Source organism: Octopus bimaculoides, chromosome 15 (genome assembly GCF_046866305.1).
Source record: "Octopus bimaculoides isolate indiv1 chromosome 15, ASM4686630v1, whole genome shotgun sequence".
In the NCBI taxonomy this organism is placed as follows: domain Eukaryota; kingdom Metazoa; phylum Mollusca; class Cephalopoda; order Octopoda; family Octopodidae; genus Octopus; species Octopus bimaculoides.
This window is the reverse complement of record NC_142942.1, coordinates 28,539,106-28,565,604: the sequence shown is the minus strand read 5'-3', so window position 1 is coordinate 28,565,604 and position 26,499 is coordinate 28,539,106. Positions and strand designations below refer to the sequence as shown.

The 26,499-nt window shown below is 35.9% G+C and overlaps 2 protein-coding genes across 4 annotated transcripts in view; one reads left to right on the top strand and one right to left on the bottom strand.

The window, feature by feature from the left end:
- Positions 1-1,908: 1,908 nt before the first annotated feature.
- Positions 1,909-25,730, bottom strand: LOC106881060 (large ribosomal subunit protein eL24). The gene is made up of 5 exons (XM_089363643.1): positions 25,593-25,730; positions 25,386-25,461; positions 21,550-21,797; positions 2,581-2,644; positions 1,909-2,034 (listed from the first exon to the last, which is right to left on the bottom strand). Exons 1-5 carry the CDS (start codon positions 25,595-25,597, stop codon positions 1,951-1,953), a joined length of 477 nt encoding a protein of 158 aa, XP_089219769.1. The 5' UTR covers positions 25,598-25,730; the 3' UTR covers positions 1,909-1,950.
- Positions 24,715-26,499, top strand: part of LOC106881258 (uncharacterized) — a 78,266-nt gene continuing 76,481 nt past the window's right edge. The window contains exons 1-2 of one of the 3 annotated variants that reach the window (XM_089363640.1): positions 24,715-24,794; positions 25,793-25,846. The gene's annotated coding sequence lies outside the window, so the exon portion shown is untranslated. Of the gene's footprint in view, positions 24,795-25,612; positions 25,704-25,790; positions 25,847-26,499 lie in introns of those variants that run through there. The other 2 variants (XM_089363639.1, XM_014931579.3) reach the window with 2 other exon arrangements.

Sequence of the window (26,499 nt, the reverse complement as noted above, 5' to 3'; positions counted from 1 at the left end):
AATACAAAAATGGGACAAGGACACAAAGCATCCAGGTGATACAAAAAAAGGGACAACAAAACATCCAGATAGACGATACAAAGAAAACAAGGACGGATCATTCGGAGTTTTCTTTCCTCCAAAATTGCAAAGATAATCTGGAAATCGACTGAGGAAAGAAAACTCCGAATGACCCATCCTTGTTTTCTTTGTATCGTCTGCCTGGATGTTTTGTGTCCTTGTCCCACTTTTGTATCTTTTATATATATAAAAATATAGTAGCATACGTACACTTTGGTCTTATATATATACATGTGCATATATATACAAATACATATATACGTATGTAAATATACATACACATATATATGTGTGGGTGTATGTGTGTATATATATATATATATATATATATATATATATATATATATATATATATATATATATATATATATATATATATATATGTATGTATGTATGTATATAATGTAATGTATATATATACATCAGAAAATTGGTGACAGGTAAGTGATTGTCCCATAAACCAAAAATAAAGTACGAAGATTGTCTGAAGTTGGGATTGAATAAGATAAATGTTCCAAATGACAAATGGAAAGATTTAGCGCATTGCCGAGAACAATGGAAAAAAAGCTGTGTATGAAGGTTAAAATGAATTTGAAGGGAAGAGAATGGAGCATGCAATGATCAAAAGAAAGATGAGAAAAAGTGACAGGAATGGTGCTCTAACAAGCATTAATGAACATGATCTTACATTTGAGAAAAGTAGAAAGATTTGTCTTAGTAAGACTGGCCTAGAGAGCCATATGAAATCGCACACCACACATTGATTGTAGATGGACAGATGATTTTGAATGCATACTCTGCCATAAAGTATGCAGATCTAAAAGTGGCTTGTAATGGCATAGTAAAGATCATGGAGCAGTAAACTGTACAATCACAAAGTTTTCTTGCACTAATTGTCAAAAAGCATGCAAGTCTTTGACAGACCTCAAAAGCCATATTTGTGCAGTTCATCGACGATAATCTAGAACATAAAGAAAACAAGTAATGGCTCTACTCGAAATGAGGAGTAGATAGACAGCTGATAACTGATGAAGGGTCCTTTGTATTTACTTGTCCTGTTTTCCATTCTTCTCTCAATGTTTACATATTTCATGTTATTTGAACCGTTGGTGACGTCCTGTACCCATATATGCATGTGTGTGTGTGTGTATATATATATACACACACACACACATGTATTCATAAAGCTACAATATATATATACATACCTATACACACCTGTCTGTACATAGTCTGACAGATGATTGCTCTGGGAAGCAGTGAACCATGTTCTTTGATACCAATGCCAAGTGCTTGAGTGTATGTGTGTAATAGGTCCTTGGCAGACTACAGTTGCTAGTTAATATATCTGGGGGACTTTTGCTTAAAGAACTAACCAGTAGACCAATGGGTTCATTATGCCAAATGTGTGTGTGTCATTTTGTGTGTACCTCTTGAACTTTGTTAATTTTGTTTTTGATTTGCTTATATACATACACATAATTTTCCTTTATTCTTGTTTTGAAATGTAAAGTAGTAAATAAATTAGTAAAGACAAGATTTCTAGCAACATTTTTAAAACAAGTTTCTTACTCTGAGTGCATCATTACACAGGAGTCCACATTGGAAACTATTGGTCTAAAGCACAATTTTTTCACGACCCCTGGGAAATTACTGTAGACCTCCAATTCACTACATTGCATCTGTGGTCTCCAACTGAGAACCCCTGGTTTAAATCACTATTAGAATGAAGAATGCAGTATTCCTGTCAGTGCAATATAAACAATCAAGTGAATTGAACCAAATGACTTACTATTGAAATGTAATGCAAATATGTTAAGTTAGAAAGCAAAAGAACTTGCAGAACAATTATAAGATTGAAATCATTTTATTCATACATAACCAGATTCTTTAACGTTTGCTGCCAACTCTCGGAGCTTTAACAGGAACTGACTTAGCTGCTTTTGTTTTTGGATTCAATGTCTTTGAAGCAGGCTGTAAAATAAAGAAGTTAATATTTATTTATAAAGTAACCCTGCAATAACAATTCAATAAATATGTAACAAGCATACAATATTAGTGATTGAACTTACAGAGCAAACATCTCCAGGCTAAATAGTAAAACGGATTCAGTTTGGTGGGAGGAGGGGTGTCTGAGAGAAGATATTACTTCTTGCTTGTAAAAAATGGATAAAAACTGAAGACTTCTAATCTTCTCTTAGATGATTACCAAGTTTAGATCATTCTTTTTTTTAAAGAATTGATAAAAATAGGCATTAGGAGATACTGAGACATAACCAGTCAGATGTAAAGAAAGTTTTTGTATGACAATTTACAGTAGGTGCCCAAAAAGTAGCAAGTAGCAATTTACAGTAGGTGCCCAAAAAGTAGCAAGTAGCAATTTACAGTAGGTGCCCAAAAAGTAGCAAGTAGCAATTTACAGTAGGTGCCCAAAAAGTAGCAAGTGTACCAATAAATCAGCAATATCAAAAAACAAAGTAATAAGATGAATATTTCTATAAAATCAAAACAGTTAGCAACCTTTGCAGGGGTTTTAGCACTCCTCTTCAGCGCTTCCTTAGCTCTTTGTTTTTCTTTAGCAGCCCTGTAGAAATAAACAGTATAACTATAAAATAAACTTGCAAATCTATCATATTGCACAAGTCCAAAATGAATTTAAATCTCAAAGTCATCTCAAAATACACTTCTTACAGGTTTCAAAAAAATTCTAAAACAATCATGAATTTAGACTGGTTTCCTAAAACAACTTTTTTATCAATCAACAAGTGATTTATACACATATAAAAGTTATTTCATAACTTTTGTTTCAAAGTGAATCTAATTACAACTAAATTCAACAAAATATAAAATGATTTAAATTTTGTTTAACATCAGCATATAAAATGAGTTCACAAGAGAAACATGATTCACTATCCAAATTAATCAAAATTTGACACACATCTTACAGGTATTTAAAAAATGAAATGAGGTAATTTATGTATACTGTTTAAAGTGCTGTATAGATTTTATACATTAAGAAAAAGGAGACAGTCAAGATTTCGCATTATTATTTAGTGCATTCATCATTTTGAGAGATGAATCATGAAAGATTTATTTACAGGAAATTCATACCATATATGAGCTAGTTTACATAAAAATCTGGAATTGAATTGGGGCGAGAAGGTTTGTTATTTTGAATCTGTGCATTCAGTAAATCTTTGGAGGCTTGATTAGAGAAAGAAAAATATCCTCAAAATAACTAAGTCATCTTTTAGGTATACTCAAACCTTTATGCTCATCAATACAAGACATGGATGTTTTCAAATACATCCCACTCCAGTCCGATTTGGCTTAGTTTCTACAGCTGGATGCCCTTCTAACCCCAACTACTTACCAGTGTGCAAGGTACTTTTGCGTAGCACTGGCATGTGCGTTTTTTACATGGCACTGGCACAGGACTCTTAACAAGGAGGAACAGCCTTAACACTTCTGCTGTGGAGCATGTGCCAAGCATCTCAGTCTTTTGTCATCTTGCCTGAAAGGTTCAGTGTCCTGAAGTCATCCTTCAGTACTTCATCCCATGTCTTCCTGGGTCTCCCACTTCTACATGTTCCATCTACTTTGAGAGGTTGGCACTTCTTGACGGAGCTTTATACTAATAAACCTCACCCTTTGGGCCCAGAAACAACCAAACACCAGGTAGAAAAACAAAAAGATAAGTGAACATTTCATAATGGATTTCATTATCAAGGCCACATCCTTGGTACTATAAAAACACTTCTAACTTTGATAGTAAAGCATATCAACAAAGAAAAGGCATAGCTAAAGAGACGGAATTTTCACCTGCATATGCTAAACTGGTGAAAGGTCTTTTTTTTTTGTTTTAGAAGAAAAACCATATGAGGAAGTATTGCATCCCTAGACCTAAACTCCTCCTCTTGTAAGCCCTTTCATAAAATTCATGAAAAGCTAACATATCTACATAAAGTCCCACCCTCCTATCATAGTTTTCAAAAACATCATGGTGGGGTGGTGAAGAATTACAAAAGATTCTTTTTTTTTTGATTGGTCAAGCCAAGAAATTTCCATGGAAACTAAATATACAAAAATCAACAAATAGTAATACAAAGAAAGATGTAATCACAAGAGCAGCTACCATCATGCATTTTATCAAAACTAACAACTAACACCAGCAACTGTATCAGTTATCTCAATTGTCTCAGAAAGACCAATCTTATGATTATCATTATTCTTCAACCATAAAGAGAGGAATCATCACAGACAAAAGGTTTGAAACAATCAAAATGTTACAACTAAGAAAAATTATTTGACTGTGGCCTTGAAGGGATTATTAGTCAAACAAATTCACTCCAGTACTTTCTTTTTCTTTCAAGTCTGGGACTTATTCTTCATCCTGCTCTCTTTTACAGGGATGTAAACAAACCAACACTGGTTGTCAAGCAGTAATGAGGACAAACAAAAATACATATATACACACATCATCATTTGATGTCCATTTCCTATGCTGGCATGGGTTGGACAGCTTGACAGCATCAAGCTCCGAGTTTGTTTTGGTATGATGTCTATAGCTGGATATACTTTCTTATGCCAGTCCTAACAGCATTGAAGTCACAAAGTAACTTACAGCACAAGACACCTCAACTGAGAAGCAGTAGTATTAACTCTTTCAATACCAACCTGGCTGCAGCCAGCTGAAAGGGTTTCTGATTCAAACGACCAACCCAGCCGTAGCCGGCCAAGAGTACCACACAAATCCCATTAGTACATTCGTGAAAACATGTGATTTCACTTTGTAAATAGTTCAGTTATAGTATCCAACATTGCCTGACATGAATTTTGGGAGACTTTTTCAATTTTGAAAATGGATAGGAGTTTCATGCTATCAAGCAGTGATTCCGAATGAGGGTTTTTCAACTGAAAATATGGAGAAATCGAGAAAAAGAATGAGTGAAGTACAAAAGCATGTTGTGTATGAGAATGAATCAGATAATTCTGTATCTGAAACTGAAAGCAGCGATTGTAAAGAAACTGAAAGCGGTGATAGCGACAGTGAGGTCGATTTTACACCTGAATGTGGAGTAAGAAGTTTTAAAAATATTTTTATTAACAATTTTTCTGAGGAGACAGGGTCTACTCATCGTCCTTCTCAGGAAGCGAAACCGTTAGACCCTTTTCTCTTATTTTTTCCAGTAAGCTTGTTTGAAATGCAGAAACAAACCGTTACGCAGAATATAAACAAACTGGAAAAAAAGACAGCTTGTGGTTTCCCACAACCATAGAAGAAATACAGGTAATTTTTGCCATAAATACTATTATGGGTATAAGACAATTACTCAGGATTAGAAACCTTTTGAAGATCAGTACATTTCCAGTATTAAGTCAAGAATACGATTTGTGAAATTGAACCAATATTTACATGTGAGAGACACTAGCAGTACTCCAGTAAGTGGAGAACCAAACATTGATCCCTTATTTAAAATAAGACCCCTCATGGATGTTTTACTAGTTTCCATGATAGAAATATTGTATGAATATTGCATATATGTATTAGATTGTATAAATATTTTTCAAATTTACTTCATTTTTACTTTTTATTTACCTGTAATTTTAATTTGGCTGAAGGTAAGCGACAAGTTTTGATTTAAATTCTATGGTAAATCTTTATTATATATTTTCTTGTGTATTTGTGTATGTCTGTGAGTATATTTCATTTAGTTGATGTATTTAATTTTCTAGTTTTCTAGGTAATTTATGTATACTGTTTAAAGTGCTGTATAGATTTTATACATTAAGAAAAAGGAGACAGTCAAGATTTCGCATTATTATTTAGTGCATTCATCATTTTGAGAGATGAATCATGAAAGATTTATTTACAGGAAATTCATACCATATATGAGCTAGTTTACATAAAAATCTGGAATTGAATTGGGGCGAGAAGGTTTGTTATTTTGAATCTGTGCATTCAGTAAATCTTTGGAGGCTTGATTAGAGAAAGAAAAATATCCTCAAAATAACTAAGTCATCTTTTAGGTATACTCAAACCTTTATGCTCATCAATACAAGACATGGATGTTTTCAAATACATCCCACTCCAGTCCGATTTGGCTTAGTTTCTACAGCTGGATGCCCTTCTAACCCCAACTACTTACCAGTGTGCAAGGTACTTTTGCGTAGCACTGGCATGTGCGTTTTTTACATGGCACTGGCACAGGACTCTTAACAAGGAGGAACAGCCTTAACACTTCTGCTGTGGAGCATGTGCCAAGCATCTCAGTCTTTTGTCATCTTGCCTGAAAGGTTCAGTGTCCTGAAGTCATCCTTCAGTACTTCATCCCATGTCTTCCTGGGTCTCCCACTTCTACATGTTCCATCTACTTTGAGAGGTTGGCACTTCTTGACGGAGCTTTATACTAATAAACCTCACCCTTTGGGCCCAGAAACAACCAAACACCAGGTAGAAAAACAAAAAGATAAGTGAACATTTCATAATGGATTTCATTATCAAGGCCACATCCTTGGTACTATAAAAACACTTCTAACTTTGATAGTAAAGCATATCAACAAAGAAAAGGCATAGCTAAAGAGACGGAATTTTCACCTGCATATGCTAAACTGGTGAAAGGTCTTTTTTTTTTGTTTTAGAAGAAAAACCATATGAGGAAGTATTGCATCCCTAGACCTAAACTCCTCCTCTTGTAAGCCCTTTCATAAAATTCATGAAAAGCTAACATATCTACATAAAGTCCCACCCTCCTATCATAGTTTTCAAAAACATCATGGTGGGGTGGTGAAGAATTACAAAAGATTCTTTTTTTTTTGATTGGTCAAGCCAAGAAATTTCCATGGAAACTAAATATACAAAAATCAACAAATAGTAATACAAAGAAAGATGTAATCACAAGAGCAGCTACCATCATGCATTTTATCAAAACTAACAACTAACACCAGCAACTGTATCAGTTATCTCAATTGTCTCAGAAAGACCAATCTTATGATTATCATTATTCTTCAACCATAAAGAGAGGAATCATCACAGACAAAAGGTTTGAAACAATCAAAATGTTACAACTAAGAAAAATTATTTGACTGTGGCCTTGAAGGGATTATTAGTCAAACAAATTCACTCCAGTACTTTCTTTTTCTTTCAAGTCTGGGACTTATTCTTCATCCTGCTCTCTTTTACAGGGATGTAAACAAACCAACACTGGTTGTCAAGCAGTAATGAGGACAAACAAAAATACATATATACACACATCATCATTTGATGTCCATTTCCTATGCTGGCATGGGTTGGACAGCTTGACAGCATCAAGCTCAGAGTTTGTTTTGGTATGATGTCTATAGCTGGATATACTTTCTTATGCCAGTCCTAACAGCATTGAAGTCACAAAGTAACTTACAGCACAAGACACCTCAACTGAGAAGCAGTAGTATTAACTCTTTCAATACCAACCTGGCTGCAGCCAGCTGAAAGGGTTTCTGATTCAAACGACCAACCCAGCCGTAGCCGGCCAAGAGTACCACACAAATCCCATTAGTACATTCGTGAAAACATGTGATTTCACTTTGTAAATAGTTCAGTTATAGTATCCAACATTGCCTGACATGAATTTTGGGAGACTTTTTCAATTTTGAAAATGGATAGGAGTTTCATGCTATCAAGCAGTGATTCCGAATGAGGGTTTTTCAACTGAAAATATGGAGAAATCGAGAAAAAGAATGAGTGAAGTACAAAAGCATGTTGTGTATGAGAATGAATCAGATAATTCTGTATCTGAAACTGAAAGCAGCGATTGTAAAGAAACTGAAAGCGGTGATAGCGACAGTGAGGTCGATTTTACACCTGAATGTGGAGTAAGAAGTTTTAAAAATATTTTTATTAACAATTTTTCTGAGGAGACAGGGTCTACTCATCGTCCTTCTCAGGAAGCGAAACCGTTAGACCCTTTTCTCTTATTTTTTCCAGTAAGCTTGTTTGAAATGCAGAAACAAACCGTTACGCAGAATATAAACAAACTGGAAAAAAAGACAGCTTGTGGTTTCCCACAACCATAGAAGAAATACAGGTAATTTTTGCCATAAATACTATTATGGGTATAAGACAATTACTCAGGATTAGAAACCTTTTGAAGATCAGTACATTTCCAGTATTAAGTCAAGAATACGATTTGTGAAATTGAACCAATATTTACATGTGAGAGACACTAGCAGTACTCCAGTAAGTGGAGAACCAAACATTGATCCCTTATTTAAAATAAGACCCCTCATGGATGTTTTACTAGTTTCCATGATAGAAATATTGTATGAATATTGCATATATGTATTAGATTGTATAAATATTTTTCAAATTTACTTCATTTTTACTTTTTATTTACCTGTAATTTTAATTTGGCTGAAGGTAAGCGACAAGTTTTGATTTAAATTCTATGGTAAATCTTTATTATATATTTTCTTGTGTATTTGTGTATGTCTGTGAGTATATTTCATTTAGTTGATGTATTTAATTTTCTAGTTTTCTAGGTAATTTATGTATACTGTTTAAAGTGCTGTATAGATTTTATACATTAAGAAAAAGGAGACAGTCAAGATTTCGCATTATTATTTAGTGCATTCATCATTTTGAGAGATGAATCATGAAAGATTTATTTACAGGAAATTCATACCATATATGAGCTAGTTTACATAAAAATCTGGAATTGAATTGGGGCGAGAAGGTTTGTTATTTTGAATCTGTGCATTCAGTAAATCTTTGGAGGCTTGATTAGAGAAAGAAAAATATCCTCAAAATAACTAAGTCATCTTTTAGGTATACTCAAACCTTTATGCTCATCAATACAAGACATGGATGTTTTCAAATACATCCCACTCCAGTCCGATTTGGCTTAGTTTCTACAGCTGGATGCCCTTCTAACCCCAACTACTTACCAGTGTGCAAGGTACTTTTGCGTAGCACTGGCATGTGCGTTTTTTACATGGCACTGGCACAGGACTCTTAACAAGGAGGAACAGCCTTAACACTTCTGCTGTGGAGCATGTGCCAAGCATCTCAGTCTTTTGTCATCTTGCCTGAAAGGTTCAGTGTCCTGAAGTCATCCTTCAGTACTTCATCCCATGTCTTCCTGGGTCTCCCACTTCTACATGTTCCATCTACTTTGAGAGGTTGGCACTTCTTGACGGAGCTTTATACTAATAAACCTCACCCTTTGGGCCCAGAAACAACCAAACACCAGGTAGAAAAACAAAAAGATAAGTGAACATTTCATAATGGATTTCATTATCAAGGCCACATCCTTGGTACTATAAAAACACTTCTAACTTTGATAGTAAAGCATATCAACAAAGAAAAGGCATAGCTAAAGAGACGGAATTTTCACCTGCATATGCTAAACTGGTGAAAGGTCTTTTTTTTTTGTTTTAGAAGAAAAACCATATGAGGAAGTATTGCATCCCTAGACCTAAACTCCTCCTCTTGTAAGCCCTTTCATAAAATTCATGAAAAGCTAACATATCTACATAAAGTCCCACCCTCCTATCATAGTTTTCAAAAACATCATGGTGGGGTGGTGAAGAATTACAAAAGATTCTTTTTTTTTTGATTGGTCAAGCCAAGAAATTTCCATGGAAACTAAATATACAAAAATCAACAAATAGTAATACAAAGAAAGATGTAATCACAAGAGCAGCTACCATCATGCATTTTATCAAAACTAACAACTAACACCAGCAACTGTATCAGTTATCTCAATTGTCTCAGAAAGACCAATCTTATGATTATCATTATTCTTCAACCATAAAGAGAGGAATCATCACAGACAAAAGGTTTGAAACAATCAAAATGTTACAACTAAGAAAAATTATTTGACTGTGGCCTTGAAGGGATTATTAGTCAAACAAATTCACTCCAGTACTTTCTTTTTCTTTCAAGTCTGGGACTTATTCTTCATCCTGCTCTCTTTTACAGGGATGTAAACAAACCAACACTGGTTGTCAAGCAGTAATGAGGACAAACAAAAATACATATATACACACATCATCATTTGATGTCCATTTCCTATGCTGGCATGGGTTGGACAGCTTGACAGCATCAAGCTCCGAGTTTGTTTTGGTATGATGTCTATAGCTGGATATACTTTCTTATGCCAGTCCTAACAGCATTGAAGTCACAAAGTAACTTACAGCACAAGACACCTCAACTGAGAAGCAGTAGTATTAACTCTTTCAATACCAACCTGGCTGCAGCCAGCTGAAAGGGTTTCTGATTCAAACGACCAACCCAGCCGTAGCCGGCCAAGAGTACCACACAAATCCCATTAGTACATTCGTGAAAACATGTGATTTCACTTTGTAAATAGTTCAGTTATAGTATCCAACATTGCCTGACATGAATTTTGGGAGACTTTTTCAATTTTGAAAATGGATAGGAGTTTCATGCTATCAAGCAGTGATTCCGAATGAGGGTTTTTCAACTGAAAATATGGAGAAATCGAGAAAAAGAATGAGTGAAGTACAAAAGCATGTTGTGTATGAGAATGAATCAGATAATTCTGTATCTGAAACTGAAAGCAGCGATTGTAAAGAAACTGAAAGCGGTGATAGCGACAGTGAGGTCGATTTTACACCTGAATGTGGAGTAAGAAGTTTTAAAAATATTTTTATTAACAATTTTTCTGAGGAGACAGGGTCTACTCATCGTCCTTCTCAGGAAGCGAAACCGTTAGACCCTTTTCTCTTATTTTTTCCAGTAAGCTTGTTTGAAATGCAGAAACAAACCGTTACGCAGAATATAAACAAACTGGAAAAAAAGACAGCTTGTGGTTTCCCACAACCATAGAAGAAATACAGGTAATTTTTGCCATAAATACTATTATGGGTATAAGACAATTACTCAGGATTAGAAACCTTTTGAAGATCAGTACATTTCCAGTATTAAGTCAAGAATACGATTTGTGAAATTGAACCAATATTTACATGTGAGAGACACTAGCAGTACTCCAGTAAGTGGAGAACCAAACATTGATCCCTTATTTAAAATAAGACCCCTCATGGATGTTTTACTAGTTTCCATGATAGAAATATTGTATGAATATTGCATATATGTATTAGATTGTATAAATATTTTTCAAATTTACTTCATTTTTACTTTTTATTTACCTGTAATTTTAATTTGGCTGAAGGTAAGCGACAAGTTTTGATTTAAATTCTATGGTAAATCTTTATTATATATTTTCTTGTGTATTTGTGTATGTCTGTGAGTATATTTCATTTAGTTGATGTATTTAATTTTCTAGTTTTCTAGGTAATTTATGTATACTGTTTAAAGTGCTGTATAGATTTTATACATTAAGAAAAAGGAGACAGTCAAGATTTCGCATTATTATTTAGTGCATTCATCATTTTGAGAGATGAATCATGAAAGATTTATTTACAGGAAATTCATACCATATATGAGCTAGTTTACATAAAAATCTGGAATTGAATTGGGGCGAGAAGGTTTGTTATTTTGAATCTGTGCATTCAGTAAATCTTTGGAGGCTTGATTAGAGAAAGAAAAATATCCTCAAAATAACTAAGTCATCTTTTAGGTATACTCAAACCTTTATGCTCATCAATACAAGACATGGATGTTTTCAAATACATCCCACTCCAGTCCGATTTGGCTTAGTTTCTACAGCTGGATGCCCTTCTAACCCCAACTACTTACCAGTGTGCAAGGTACTTTTGCGTAGCACTGGCATGTGCGTTTTTTACATGGCACTGGCACAGGACTCTTAACAAGGAGGAACAGCCTTAACACTTCTGCTGTGGAGCATGTGCCAAGCATCTCAGTCTTTTGTCATCTTGCCTGAAAGGTTCAGTGTCCTGAAGTCATCCTTCAGTACTTCATCCCATGTCTTCCTGGGTCTCCCACTTCTACATGTTCCATCTACTTTGAGAGGTTGGCACTTCTTGACGGAGCTTTATACTAATAAACCTCACCCTTTGGGCCCAGAAACAACCAAACACCAGGTAGAAAAACAAAAAGATAAGTGAACATTTCATAATGGATTTCATTATCAAGGCCACATCCTTGGTACTATAAAAACACTTCTAACTTTGATAGTAAAGCATATCAACAAAGAAAAGGCATAGCTAAAGAGACGGAATTTTCACCTGCATATGCTAAACTGGTGAAAGGTCTTTTTTTTTTGTTTTAGAAGAAAAACCATATGAGGAAGTATTGCATCCCTAGACCTAAACTCCTCCTCTTGTAAGCCCTTTCATAAAATTCATGAAAAGCTAACATATCTACATAAAGTCCCACCCTCCTATCATAGTTTTCAAAAACATCATGGTGGGGTGGTGAAGAATTACAAAAGATTCTTTTTTTTTTGATTGGTCAAGCCAAGAAATTTCCATGGAAACTAAATATACAAAAATCAACAAATAGTAATACAAAGAAAGATGTAATCACAAGAGCAGCTACCATCATGCATTTTATCAAAACTAACAACTAACACCAGCAACTGTATCAGTTATCTCAATTGTCTCAGAAAGACCAATCTTATGATTATCATTATTCTTCAACCATAAAGAGAGGAATCATCACAGACAAAAGGTTTGAAACAATCAAAATGTTACAACTAAGAAAAATTATTTGACTGTGGCCTTGAAGGGATTATTAGTCAAACAAATTCACTCCAGTACTTTCTTTTTCTTTCAAGTCTGGGACTTATTCTTCATCCTGCTCTCTTTTACAGGGATGTAAACAAACCAACACTGGTTGTCAAGCAGTAATGAGGACAAACAAAAATACATATATACACACATCATCATTTGATGTCCATTTCCTATGCTGGCATGGGTTGGACAGCTTGACAGCATCAAGCTCAGAGTTTGTTTTGGTATGATGTCTATAGCTGGATATACTTTCTTATGCCAGTCCTAACAGCATTGAAGTCACAAAGTAACTTACAGCACAAGACACCTCAACTGAGAAGCAGTAGTATTAACTCTTTCAATACCAACCTGGCTGCAGCCAGCTGAAAGGGTTTCTGATTCAAACGACCAACCCAGCCGTAGCCGGCCAAGAGTACCACACAAATCCCATTAGTACATTCGTGAAAACATGTGATTTCACTTTGTAAATAGTTCAGTTATAGTATCCAACATTGCCTGACATGAATTTTGGGAGACTTTTTCAATTTTGAAAATGGATAGGAGTTTCATGCTATCAAGCAGTGATTCCGAATGAGGGTTTTTCAACTGAAAATATGGAGAAATCGAGAAAAAGAATGAGTGAAGTACAAAAGCATGTGGTGTATGAGAATGAATCAGATAATTCTGTATCTGAAACTGAAAGCAGCGATTGTAAAGAAACTGAAAGCGGTGATAGCGACAGTGAGGTCGATTTTACACCTGAATGGAGTAAGAAGTTTTAAAAATATTTTTATTAACAATTTTTCTGAGGAGACAGGGTCTACTCATCGTCCTTCTCAGGAAGCGAAACCGTTAGACCCCTTTCTCTTATTTTTTCCAGTAAGCTTGTTTGAAGTGCAGAAACAAACCGTTACGTAGAATATAAACAAACTGGAAAAAAAGACAGCTTGTGGTTTCCCACAACCATAGAAGAAATACAGGTAATTTTTGCCATAAATACTATTATGGGTATAAGACAATTACTCAGGATTAGAAACCTTTTGAAGATCAGTACATTTCCAGTATTAAGTCAAGAATAGGATTTGTGAAATTGAACCAATATTTACATGTGAGAGACACTAGCAGTACTCCAGTAAGTGGAGAACCAAACTTTGATCCCTTATTTAAAATAAAACCCCTCATGGATGTTTTACTAGTTTCCATGATAGAAATATTGTATGAATATTGCATATATGTATTAGATTGTATAAATATTTTTCAAATTTACTTCATTTTTACTTTTTATTTACCTGTAATTTTAATTTGCCTGAAGGTAAGCGACAGGTTTTGATTTAAATTCTATGGTAAATCTTTATTATATATGTTCTTGTGTATGTCTGTGAGTATATTTCATTTAGTTGATGTATTTAATTTTCTAGTTTTCTTCAAAAACAAATTCCAGTATTTCATTTTGTTTTACATGTTCATATGTGTATTAAATTCAACTGATAATCTATATTTAACAAACTCTATCATTACACACTTTTTTAAAATAGGATGTGTTTCATTATATATTTGTCAGATTTTCAGAATAATTGTCTTATATAAATTAGAACTAGTAGCTACTTTTCTTGAAAAAGAAACAGAATTTGTGTTATCAAGTACCTGCAGAAAAAGGGCATGACGAAAGTTTCTGCTGAGTGGGTGTCATGTCCTCTGATACCAAATCAAAAGTGCACCATGCCAAATTACATGGGAAAATCTGACATTGAGGCAGATCCAGCTGGTTTCCTTCAACTGCCTCAGGTTTTGGAATGCAAAGAACATTACATTTATTGACTATCTTCAAAAGTGCTACACCATCAATGGCAAGTACTATGCCAACTTGTTGAAGCAGTTAAAAAAGGATAGCAAGACCAAACACCCAAGGAAACTGACCAAAGAGGTCTTGTTTCATCAGGACAATGCTCCAGCACTTAAGTCCTTGATTTCAATAGCTGTGCATAGCTAGCTAATCACCTACTCCAATTCGCCAGATTTGGTCCCATCAGGCTAACATGAAAAAGCACTTGGCTAGGAACTGATATTACAGTGATGATGACATCACACCTGCTGTTTATTACTTTTTTCACCAACAGAATGAGAGCTTGTTCACCAATGGGATCCAAGTACTGCAACACCAATAGAAGTATTTGGACCCAAGGGCCAAGGGTTTTGTGTTAGTAGTTATAAAACATATATAAATATAATTGGGGAATGGAGCTGGTAAAATCCAGGCTACGTATGTTCCCTAGCTAGCAGAACCTTGGAAGTACTAATTATTCAACCAGAGACATTCCATTAGCTACTCATCAGGCTGAAGATACCTTAGTTAAATGAAGATTAAATTGTCATCATGGGATCCCAAGTTAACTCATAGGAGATTTAACTAAGGCATCTTTGGCCTGATGAGCAGCTAGCAGAGTACCCCTCATAGAATAATTATTACTTCCGAGGTTCTGCTAGCTAGAAAACATATGTAGCCTGGATTTTACCAGCCCTATTCCCTCAATTTGGACTTTTAGTTGGTAACCGTGCAGTATAAAATAACATTTTTTCAGCTTATCGAACTTCAATAATGGAAAAATTTACAACCTTTTATGCCAATAAACTATTGTTCCTGAAAGTTGTTTTTCACACCATCTACAAACTGCTCAAAGCTTACTAACTTCCTACACCTGGATCCTCAGATCTTACATTTACATAAATCCCAATTTTATTTTGGTACTTATGGAAGAAACTGTCTGAAGACTCATATTGTCGTTCAATGCTCGAAATGGGGAGTAGATAGACAGCTGACAACTGATGAAGGGTCGTTCTTTATGTTACTTGTCCTGTATTCCATTTCTTTCTCTCATTTGTATATTGAACTCATTTGCTTTCATATTTCATGCTGTTTACTGTTGGTAATGTCCTGTACACATATATGCATATATATATATTATTTATATTATTTGATTGAATGCCACGCATCCATTTCCAGCTACCGTCATCTCGGCCTATGCCCCTCAGCCGGGACTACCCGATGGACAGAAAGACCGATTTTATGACGCCCTCTTGCAAACTACCTCGTCGACGAATGACAGGGACCTTCTCTTTGTACCTGGTGACTTCAATGATGCAGGAGGCATCCATGGCATTCATGGAGGTTATGGCTTCGGTTCCCGCAATGAGGAGGGAACCAGACTGCTGGAGTTCTGTGATGCAAACAACCTAATGGTTTGCAATACCAACTTCAGGAAACCAGCCTGTCACCTAGTCACTTACTGTTCCGGCAGACACTCTAGCCAAATCGACAACATCCTTGCCAGAAATAGGGAAAGAGGGCAGCTTATAAATGCCAAAACCTTCCCTGGCGAAGAATGCACCTCTCAACACAGGTTAGTAGTTAGCGACTTCGAAATCAAGGCAAACAGAATGCCCAGATGTAGACCGGCTTGGAAGAGAAGGGTCTGGAAGCTTAAAGATATTGCATATGGACAGAGATTTAGGGACATACTACTTGAAGCATTTCACGAAATAGAAGGGGATATAGCATCATATAATGTGGAAGACAACTGGAGGGTTCTATGGGACAACTTGTTGAGAGCCACCTATCAGATCTGTGGCTGGTGTAATGTCCCCTCCCGACCCAAAGTAACGTGGTGGTGGAACAATGTGGTTGACAGGGCTATTAACAAAAGAAACAGGCTTGGAAGGACTGGAAGAACGGAGGTAGCAGGGAATTGTATCAGACTGCCAGAAGGGAAGCTAGGAGACAGGTTTACTTAGCCAGATGGGAAGCAGATAAGAAAAAGTTTGCCAATGTTCTGTGCCGTGAGGACCAAAGACTTGAAGTATTTCGTGTTGAAAGACAGTGTGTGAGAGAGAATCGTGATGTCGTGGGAGAGAAATGTGTTCGCATGCATGATGGTACACTTGCACTGAATGAGGCTGCAAAGAAAGAGGTTTGGAGACGCCACTACGAAAGGTTGCTCAATAAAGAGAATGAATGGGAGAAAGGGAGTCTGCCGAATGTCGACCCAACAGAGGGACCAGCTATCAGAGTCGACAGTACCATGGTAGATAAAGCAATTAAGAGTATGAAGACAGGGAAAGCCCCTGGCCCATCAGGAATCACTGCAGAGATGCTCAAAATATCTGGCAATGTCGGTTATAGCCTAGTCACCCGTATTACGAAACCAGGTGATACACGAAGGAGGCATACCCAATGACTGGTGTAGCAGCACCATAGTCAACTGCTACAAAGGTAAAGGTGACGCTTTAGATACAAATAATTACAGAGGTATCAGGTTGTTAGATCAGGTAATGAAAGTCACGGAGAGGGTCATAGCCCAACTAATTAGGGAGCGAATCAATTTAGATGAGATGCAGTTTGGATTCATGCCAGGGAAAAGCACCACTGATGCTATATTTCTGGTAAACTTGGGATAGAAGAATGGTTAGTGAGAGCTGTGCGAACCATGTACAGAGATGCTGTCAGTAAGGTGAGGGTTGGAAATGAGTACAGTAAAGAATTCCGGGTAGAGTTAGGGGTCCACCAAGGCTCTGTCCTCAGCCCCCTCCTATTTATCATAGTCCTCCAGGGGATAACAGAGGAATTCAAGTCAGGATGCCCCTGGGAGCTCCTCTATGCTTATGACCTTGCACTAATTACCGAATCACTATCAGAACTAGAGGAGAATTTTCTGGTGTGGAAGCAGGGACTAGAATCGAAGGGCTTTAGGTTCAAGTTAGCTAAAACCAAAGTTCTAATAAGTAGGAAGGTAGACAAAACACAGACACCTTAAGGTAGATGGCCCTGTTCAATATGTAGAAATGGTGTAGGTAGTAACTCTATAAGATGTACCCAGTGCAAGCTATGGACACATAAGAGGTGCAGCAATATCAAAGGCAGGTTAACTAGGAAGTTAGTTTTTGTATGTGGTAGATGTTCAGGTGCAATAAACACTGTAAACAAACAGGAAACAACTTCTGTCTCATTCCAGGGAGAAAAACTAAAGGTAGTTGATAGCTTCCGCTATCTGGGAGACCAAGTTAGTAGTGGGGGTGGGGGCGCTGAAAGTGTAGCTGCTAGAATAAGAATAGCCTGGACAAAGTTCAGAGAGCTCTTACCTCTGCTGGCGACAAAGGGACTCTCACTCAGAGTAAAAGGCAGACTGTATGACGCATGTGTACGAACAGCCATGCTACATGGCAGTGAAACATGGGCTGTGACTGCTGAGGACATGCGTAAGCTTGCAAGGAATGAAGCCAGTATGCTCCGATGGATGAGTAATATCAGTGTGCATACCCGACAGAGTGTAAGTATCTTGAGAGAAAAGTTGAACATAAGAAGCATCAGTTGTGGTGTGCAAGAGAGACAATTGCGCTGGTATGGACATGTGGCGAGAATGGACGAGGATAGCTGCATGAAAAAGTGCCACACCCTAGCAGTTGAGAGAACCCGTGGAAGAGGCAGGCCCAGGAAGACCTGGGATGAGGTGGTGAGGCAAGACCTTCAAACATTGGGCCTCACCAAGGCGATGACTTCTGACCGAGACCTTTGGAAATATGCTATGCGTGAGAAGACCCGGCTAGCCAAGTGAGACCTAAATCCAAAGGCCTCTGCCAGGGGTACAGCCAGCCCACTTATGCGTACCTTTCCTTCTTTGGACACTAAACTCCACTTGCGAAGACCTGTTGAGGCAAGTGAAATCGAAACCGAACTAAAATCGACGACTGGCACCCATGCCAACGTTGTCTCCTTCATTGGACACGAAACTCAACTTGCGAAGACTTATTGGGGCAAGTGAAAACGTGATGGCACCTTTGCCCAGCGTCGCCTTTCTGGCACTTGTGCCCGTGGCATGTGTAATGGACTTTCGAGCGAGATCATTGCCAGTGCCCTTGGACTGGCTCTTGTGCAGGTGGCACATAAAATACACCATTTGAGCGTGGCCGTTGCCAGTACCGCCTGACTGGCCTTCGTGCTGGTAGCACGTAAAAGCACCCACTACACTCTCGGAGTGGTTGGCGTTAGGAAGGGCATCCAGGTGTAGAAACTCTGCCAAATCAGACTGCAGCCTTGTGTAACCATCCGGCTTCACCAGTCCTCAGTCAAATCGTCCAACCCATGCTAGCTTGGAAAGCGGACGTTAAACGATGATGATGATGATGCTTACAGCTGTTACTGATAAGTTTACTCAATTGGTCTATTGATATAAAATGCTAATAAATTGAGAGATGTGGGGTTGAAGTGAGATAAAGTCAAGTTGAGTTATTGAAATTAACCTCATTACATGAGTTTTAAAATTTACATCATTAAATGGATTACAAATTAAAATTTGAAGTTAAAATTTATAAATTTAGCATTAAAGCAAACTAAAGATTAAAAGAAATATGTGATACTAAGACAATAATATTAATAAAATAGAAAAATTTTTAAAAAGTATAGAACAGCAATAATAATGAAATAGGAATTTAAAAATTGAAAAAAAAACAAAAAAAACAAACATATATCTACATATATATGTTGGTGCAAACAGGAAAAATATGAACTCTAAATATGTCAACACACTGAACTCTCAGATCTTGAGTCACTTTGTTGCTTCTGCTGAATATTTATTTATATAGATATAAGTACCGTTGCTATTATGTTAAGTCATTGTATGTCCAAATGTATTTATTTTTCAATATTTATTTTTGCTTGCAAGAGCTCAATAGCTGGTTCTTTTGGTCAAACTATCGTATCTCCAGGTGCTACAGATGCCAAGATATCAAAAGCTATCAAAGTGCAGTACAACAATTTTGCTATGGAAAGTTGAAACTATTTTTTTCGACACTTTTACATAATAGCAACGATATATATATATATATATATCATCATCATCGTTTAACGTCTGCTTTCCATGCTAGCATGGGTTGGACGATTTGACTGAGGGCTGGTGAAACCGGATGGCAACACCAGGCTCCAATCTAAATTTGGCAGAGTTTCTACAGCTGGATGCCCTTCCTAACACCAACCACTCAGAGAGTGTAGTAGGTGCTTTTATGTGTCACCCGCACAAAGGCCAGTCAGGCGATACTGGCAACGGCTACCCGCACAAGCCAGTCCTGGGGCACTGGCAACGATCTCGCTCGAAAATCCTACGAAGGCCAGTCAGCCGGTACTATATATATATATATATATATATATATATATATACACACACACACGTATGTACATATGTATATATATATATATAATTTATTACTATGAATTTTCGTAAAGCCTATTTTGTTACATATCACAAATAGTCAATTTTGTAGTGTTTTCTGACCTAGTTAAATCCAAAAGTACAAGCCACAGCAAATTGAGATGTGGCACATTTATAGTAGGTATTGAACTAAATAAACCCCAAAACTTTGGAACATCACACCATTTCATTAAAATTTTAATGGATTGTCTGCAGTTTGATAGAGATTTTTCCAATTGTTTTTTGTATAAGTCTTGGAAATGACGGGAGTAAGCTTTTCATGGAAAAGTTTTTTGAAAATTTATGATTTTTTTTCCAGTCCTCTCCCTTTCAGATCGATTTTGGCCAATTTTCTTTGCACTACACACTTAAAAACAATGGAAGAGTTTTTAAAATAGTTTCAAATGAAAAGTATGATTTAAGCAACTGTTGTTTCTAGCACATCCCACGACCACCTAATACATTTCTCAGAGTTGCATGTAGACCTAAATTAAAAAACAAACAAAATGTGAAACCTAATTCCTTACTTTAAGCATTAAAAACAACTGTAAGTTACAGCAAACTTGTCAGTAGGAGAGAAAAAAAACTCAAAACAAAATGTAAACACGAATAAATTATATCCAGTCTATATTTAAAATTGAAAAAAAAAAAAGCTCACATCTGACTTTAATACTCTACAAAATTATATTCATTGCACAATATAATTTTCATTGGTAAAATCTGACCAATATTTCTCAAATACAAAAATAATACATACAAGAATATATGCTTGGTAAAATTTGGAGACACATTATTAAAACAGTGAAGGTAATAAACAACATTCTCAATACAACGATTCCATGCTATGTCTGGGCTCAATTCAGTGCATTTATTTGTAAGAATATAAGTCTTAGTAATTAGTTCATCCATTTGTTGAAATTCTGGCTCAAAATATTTGAAGCCTTGGATTCAGGTTCCCTCACTGCATACAAATATGTCAGTTTGACAAGTAGGGTCAGTATACCACCCTCTTTGTCAACTTTGCACTTTTTTGCAATATCATGGTCAGATCCAGCAATGACCATATTGAATCCAGGAGAATCATTTTTTTATATAATATAAAAATTTTCAAGAAAATGTGTTCTTTTGTAAGTGAAAATTTTATCGATAATTTTCACTTTTATATTTCATTACGATTATCTGACCTACCCCCATCTATTTTTTTAATGAAAATGAAGTAAAAACTTTTGTCTTCATAACTATAGGATCAGTAACAAAAGTCATAGCGCTCGAATGCACTGAGCAAGGAGGGCTACTGTTCTGCAGAAAAAGAAAAAAAGACAAACTTTGGAAATACGGACATTTATATATGTAACTGTCACATTTTAATTAAAACTATATGAGAAGGAAGTTCACAACCAGAACTGTCAAATGATAAATAATTCTCCATGGATAATATTTGACAAGGAAATGAAATAAATTTTTGTTTTTGCATGTTCAAACTGCTTGTCTCCATTGTATGGCATTCTGTAATAATACCTTTTTATATATATATATATATATATATATATATATATACACACACACACATACATACACAATATATAAAATTCTTATGAACTGAAGAAAAAAAAATTACCTTATGGCCTGTTCCCGTTGAGCTTTTCTTACTTCAGGCTTCTGATTACGCTTGGCCAAAATATCACTGAGAGTGGTTCCAGCAATGGCCCTCTGAAACTTAGCTGTCCTCCGAGTTCTCTTCTTTGCAACCTCTTCAGTCTGACCTTTTTTATGCTTTCGACGATACAAGACAGTCCAGTTTATTTTTCGAGGGTTACGTTTCATTTTAAAGGACCTTTCACATTTTGAGTTAAGGAACTGCAGAACCTATCAATAAAATATAGAGAATGAAGCTTTTAGGCTCACTGTACTAATATCCAAAAAAGTTATAAGCAAATTTCTTGCATTACATTTATAGGGATATCATATTTTGTATCAAAAAATAAAAAAACATCTCTTGTATTTCAAGTAATGTAATTGATTTCTTTTCTTCCTGAGGTATTAATGATACTTTATTAATTTTACTCTAAATGCATTAATAGTATATGGTAACACATTTTGCTAATATTATTCATATCTGCTAATAAGTAGTGAAATCACAGGTACCAATTGCAACATCATGATGTATATGTATGTATATACACACACACACATATAATGCTCACTAATTTCTACAACAGCCATTGGCAGAAATATAAAAACTTCTATCAATGGAATGTGTTCCATGCTATGCAGTATTAATAGGGAGTATCAAACATGGTAATATTCAAAAGACCATATAAGTTTAGTTTTCAATTTGGTTAAGAACTGAAATTGCAACAAACTCTGAAAGATGCTGCGTGTAAGTAAATTGTGGCCTCAAGAATATTTATTCTACTACTACCATAGTTGAATGATATATGTATATATATAGATTGGAGCCTGGTGTAGCCATCCGGTTGCACCAGTCCTCAATCAAATCGTCCAACCCATGCTAGCATGGAAAGCAGACGTTAAACGATGATGATGATGACATATAATAATATTATATGTGACAGTGGATTTTCATTAATGAGTTCAAGAACCTTGGTTCTTTTCCCTAACACTATATATATATATATATATATATATATACACACATACACACAATAATTATTATTTTCAAGATCCAATAGAATTGAGGTATTTTAATATGGACAGGAACCATCTTACAAAAACTATATCAGCTAAGCAAATGACTGTCTCTAAATACATTAAAAACATAATCTAAACACTATTTCAGAAAATTATCAAGTAAGTGGGGTGTTATAGAGACCCCTAATTCAATTGTTATGAAGCAGAAGTCCCTTGATGCAAAGTCGTTTCGAAAGGTTTGGATTGTACTACATTCATTGGAGAAGACAACTGCCATTCCCATTCCTCAAATTAGCACGCACACATCTGGCAAAAGACACTCGGACATAGATTTTCTGACAATTACTAAGTTATAGGACCTGCTCTTAACATGCCCACATCAAACCCTACCATTAGATCCCAGGATGGCTGGACAATATAAGATAGTTGAATCTGTCATTTCTATTAATGACCTGACAAAGAAATTACATTCTACAAAACATTCATGTCATAATAAATGACAAATTCAATAATCCAGTTCCAGTCATCTGTCGGATTAATCCACAATTCTTCTGAGTGTTGTAACCAGCCTATGTTCTTTTCACCGTGGTATAGAGTATCCAAAGGAGGAATGGGGAGGTGTTCTGTTTGCCATTGATATCGGAACATTAGACAAGGACTGGTTTTTTTCAGGTGTCCGTCTACTCACCTGTTAGAGTTGATGTATTTACTGGGCCGAGATGGATAGCAAACATAGTGTTGCAATGAGGGAAACTGGAATTGCATCAGAAACAATTGTTAACTGGTACAATTACTTCTGCGATGTTTGTGCCATGCGGTGCATTGACAAACCTGTGCAACAGGAAGTACCATCACAGTCATTATCAGCAAAGTCACTTGGTTCTTACAATGATCAAAAGCAGCAAATCTAAACTGCATTTTAATTCCTGTCCAAGACAGAAGTGCAGGCAGCAACATTATTGCCTATAATTAACAGGCACATGCTGCCAGGAACTAAAATTTTTACAGACTACTGTCAGGCATATGACTTCGCACTTCATTGTGTGAGCTTTGCTGACTCCAACGATGCCACAATTCACACGAACACAGTGGACAGCATGTGGAGTCACGTTAAGGCTATATATCGTAATATGCAATGGTACCTCTGATGGTTTACTTTCGACATGGTACTATTCAAGAAGAGTGGTCCCGGTGCGCGCATTCGCCAACGCGCGTAAGCCCAAAACATGTAAACAAAGTAAATTTTTTTTTTTGTTAAATCTTCCCCCATCTTACTTTTAAAACGTCGTTTTACGTTCTTCCAGGGTGTATTTTGGTGTCACATCTATTTCAGTAATCCCATTGTATGCACTCCAACAATCATAATATATAGTCGTCCCTGGTTTGATAAATAAGTGGTAGAAGAGTTTCAGAAGAACGGTCAGGTACAAAGACTAAAAACCTATTTTTATCCTCCCTGTCCCATCCAGGATAAAAATAGGTTTTTAGTCTTTGTACCTAAGCGTTCTTCTGAAACTCTTCTACCACTTATTAAAAAAATTATCAAACCAGGAACGACTATATATTCTGATTGTTGGAGTGCGTACAATGGGATTACTGAAATAGATACGACACCAAAATACACCCTGGAAGAACGTAAAATGACGTTTTAAGAGTAAGATAGGGGAAGATTCAACAAAAAGAAAAAATTATTTACTTTGTTTTAAAAAAAACCCCGCATACATGCATACATGTTTTGCGCATTCGCGCTAGATAGTCGTTGTAGGATCGACAAGTCACGACTAGCTAGCGCGGATGCGCACCGGACCACTCTTCTTGAATAGTACCCTACAAATATACCTCGGACAATGTAGATTCCGAGAACATAGGAATTTGGGGGAAAAACAATTGGGGGTTACTTTTGAGGGCCATTCCCCACTTGGGGGTGTTTCGGAACAAGTCGTCCATATTTGTTTTTCTCCGTTTTGTGCGTTTGTGCATCCGTAGATTTCTAGTACTCAGACATATATATGTAATTAAAAAAAGTTCAAACGGGGAATTATTCTATTCAATGTCTTTCTGTTAGAAACGTTTAGACCTTTAGCTAGTATTTCTAGTATAACGAGTTTTCTGTTGCTTCAGTAGAAATCCAATGAAATGACAGTGAGGTAATTGCTTCTATCAAAATCGTTCACCTTTCAAGCGAAAAAAAAACCCCGACATATACGATAGGTATGTAAAATATATTTGGTGTACCTGTTTCTCTATTCATTCGGATAAACTGTAGAAATTGTTGCACAGACGCACTCACAAACACAAAAGTTCTCCAGACATTTAGCTGTTATTTTTAGCATATCAAGTTTCGTGGTGAGGGCATCATATTACCGTGATCTTTTTGCTGTTTCACTATAAATCTACGCATGCGGAAGCGGACAAAACAGCCGTTCATTTTTACTTTTACACAACGGGACGGGGTAGCGAGGAGGTTGATTAATTTTGGAGTTTTCCATCAAAAATTTGAAATTAAAATGTCCCCCCACCATATTTTTCCACGTAGATTGAAATATAAATTTCAAAAAAGTGGAAGTGGGGAATTAAAAATTTTGAAAACGTGTTTTTTTGTAATTTAAACAATTTATTCACAATACCCTGTGTATGTGTGTGTGCATATATAATCGTTGTGTATTGATATTGGTATTTTTTAATGACAAAACCGCTGTTTGACATGAAAGATAAACGTTAGAAATAAGGATATAGAAATTGCAGCTACACCTTGAACAAACACACAGTTCTAAGACATACGAAACCAATTTCAAAACTTACCTTGCCATCGGCTTTAACCATGCGCTTCCCATGACCAGGATAAATTTTATAACCACTGAAACTGCAAACTTCAATCCTGTAAGTATAAAAATACATACATATGTTTAAATATATACATACAAATTATCAATATTAGCCAACAATAACTTAGATTTAGCAATTGAAATGTATGATTTTTTTGCGGATAAGATTATATCAGGTACTTACTTCATGATGACGACTTTACAAGAGACCGGATGAGGAAATGACAACAGTATCACACCTAATATTTACGCGCTAAATAATTAACACCGAAACTAAGAAGAATTTCAGAAATGTGTACGCTAATATTGCTTTTAAATTATAATATTAATTTTCAAATCCATTATTTCATATAAGTATATTAAATATAATTTTTTTTTAATTAGGTACCTCGGAATTCAAGTTCAAGATGGAAGACGTTTTAGAAAACTGATTGTAATGTAAGTAATTAACCTCAGTAATTATATATTTTTAAACAATATTGTAGTTCTATTAAAATTTTATTGGTATCTAGGAAACCTTCTAGTAATTTGTTAGGCCCTAGTGTGCAATGCGTCCTCTAAAACGACACAGTCGATGATCGTCAAATGGATGTTTATGTTTTGGGGTATTTCGAATTTATCACCATTGACGAATTGAGCCGGTTTCTAAAGTGGCATTACTACAGATGTGTACCCCACCGACTTTGTTATGGTCAATCAATATACAGCTTAAGCCCTGGTCACGAAAACAAAACAAAAAGAACAGCCTACAAGGTGTAAAGAATGTATAGAAAACATTCTTTATTTTGTATATTTTTCATTTGTCTTCCCGCTTATGTTCTGGTGTTTGCTGAATTTTTTCTGGAGAACATTATTTTTCTTTGTGGTTGGGTCGTTGATGGCCTCTTTCTAGCATATCGGATGTCCACTGAGTGGTCATCCCTACTTATACGCATGTAATACAATTTTTCTGAATTTTCAGATTTTTTATATGCTAGGCCACTGGTTTTAAATTGATGTTAATTACATTAATATTCAATTTATCACCCTCAGCATATAAATGTTAATCTAAATAATTTTGTTCTCTAGCTGGCAACATATACTACATTGAA

Coding starts and splice junctions, on each gene's coding strand:
- LOC106881060 (XM_089363643.1), bottom strand. Junction 2,645..21,549: donor CAACGGGAACAGGCCATAAG/GTAATTTTTTTT, acceptor TTATTTCTACAG/GGCTGCTAAAGAAAAACAAA. Junction 2,035..2,580: donor GTGCTAAAACCCCTGCAAAG/GTTGCTAACTGT, acceptor TTTATTTTACAG/CCTGCTTCAAAGACATTGAA.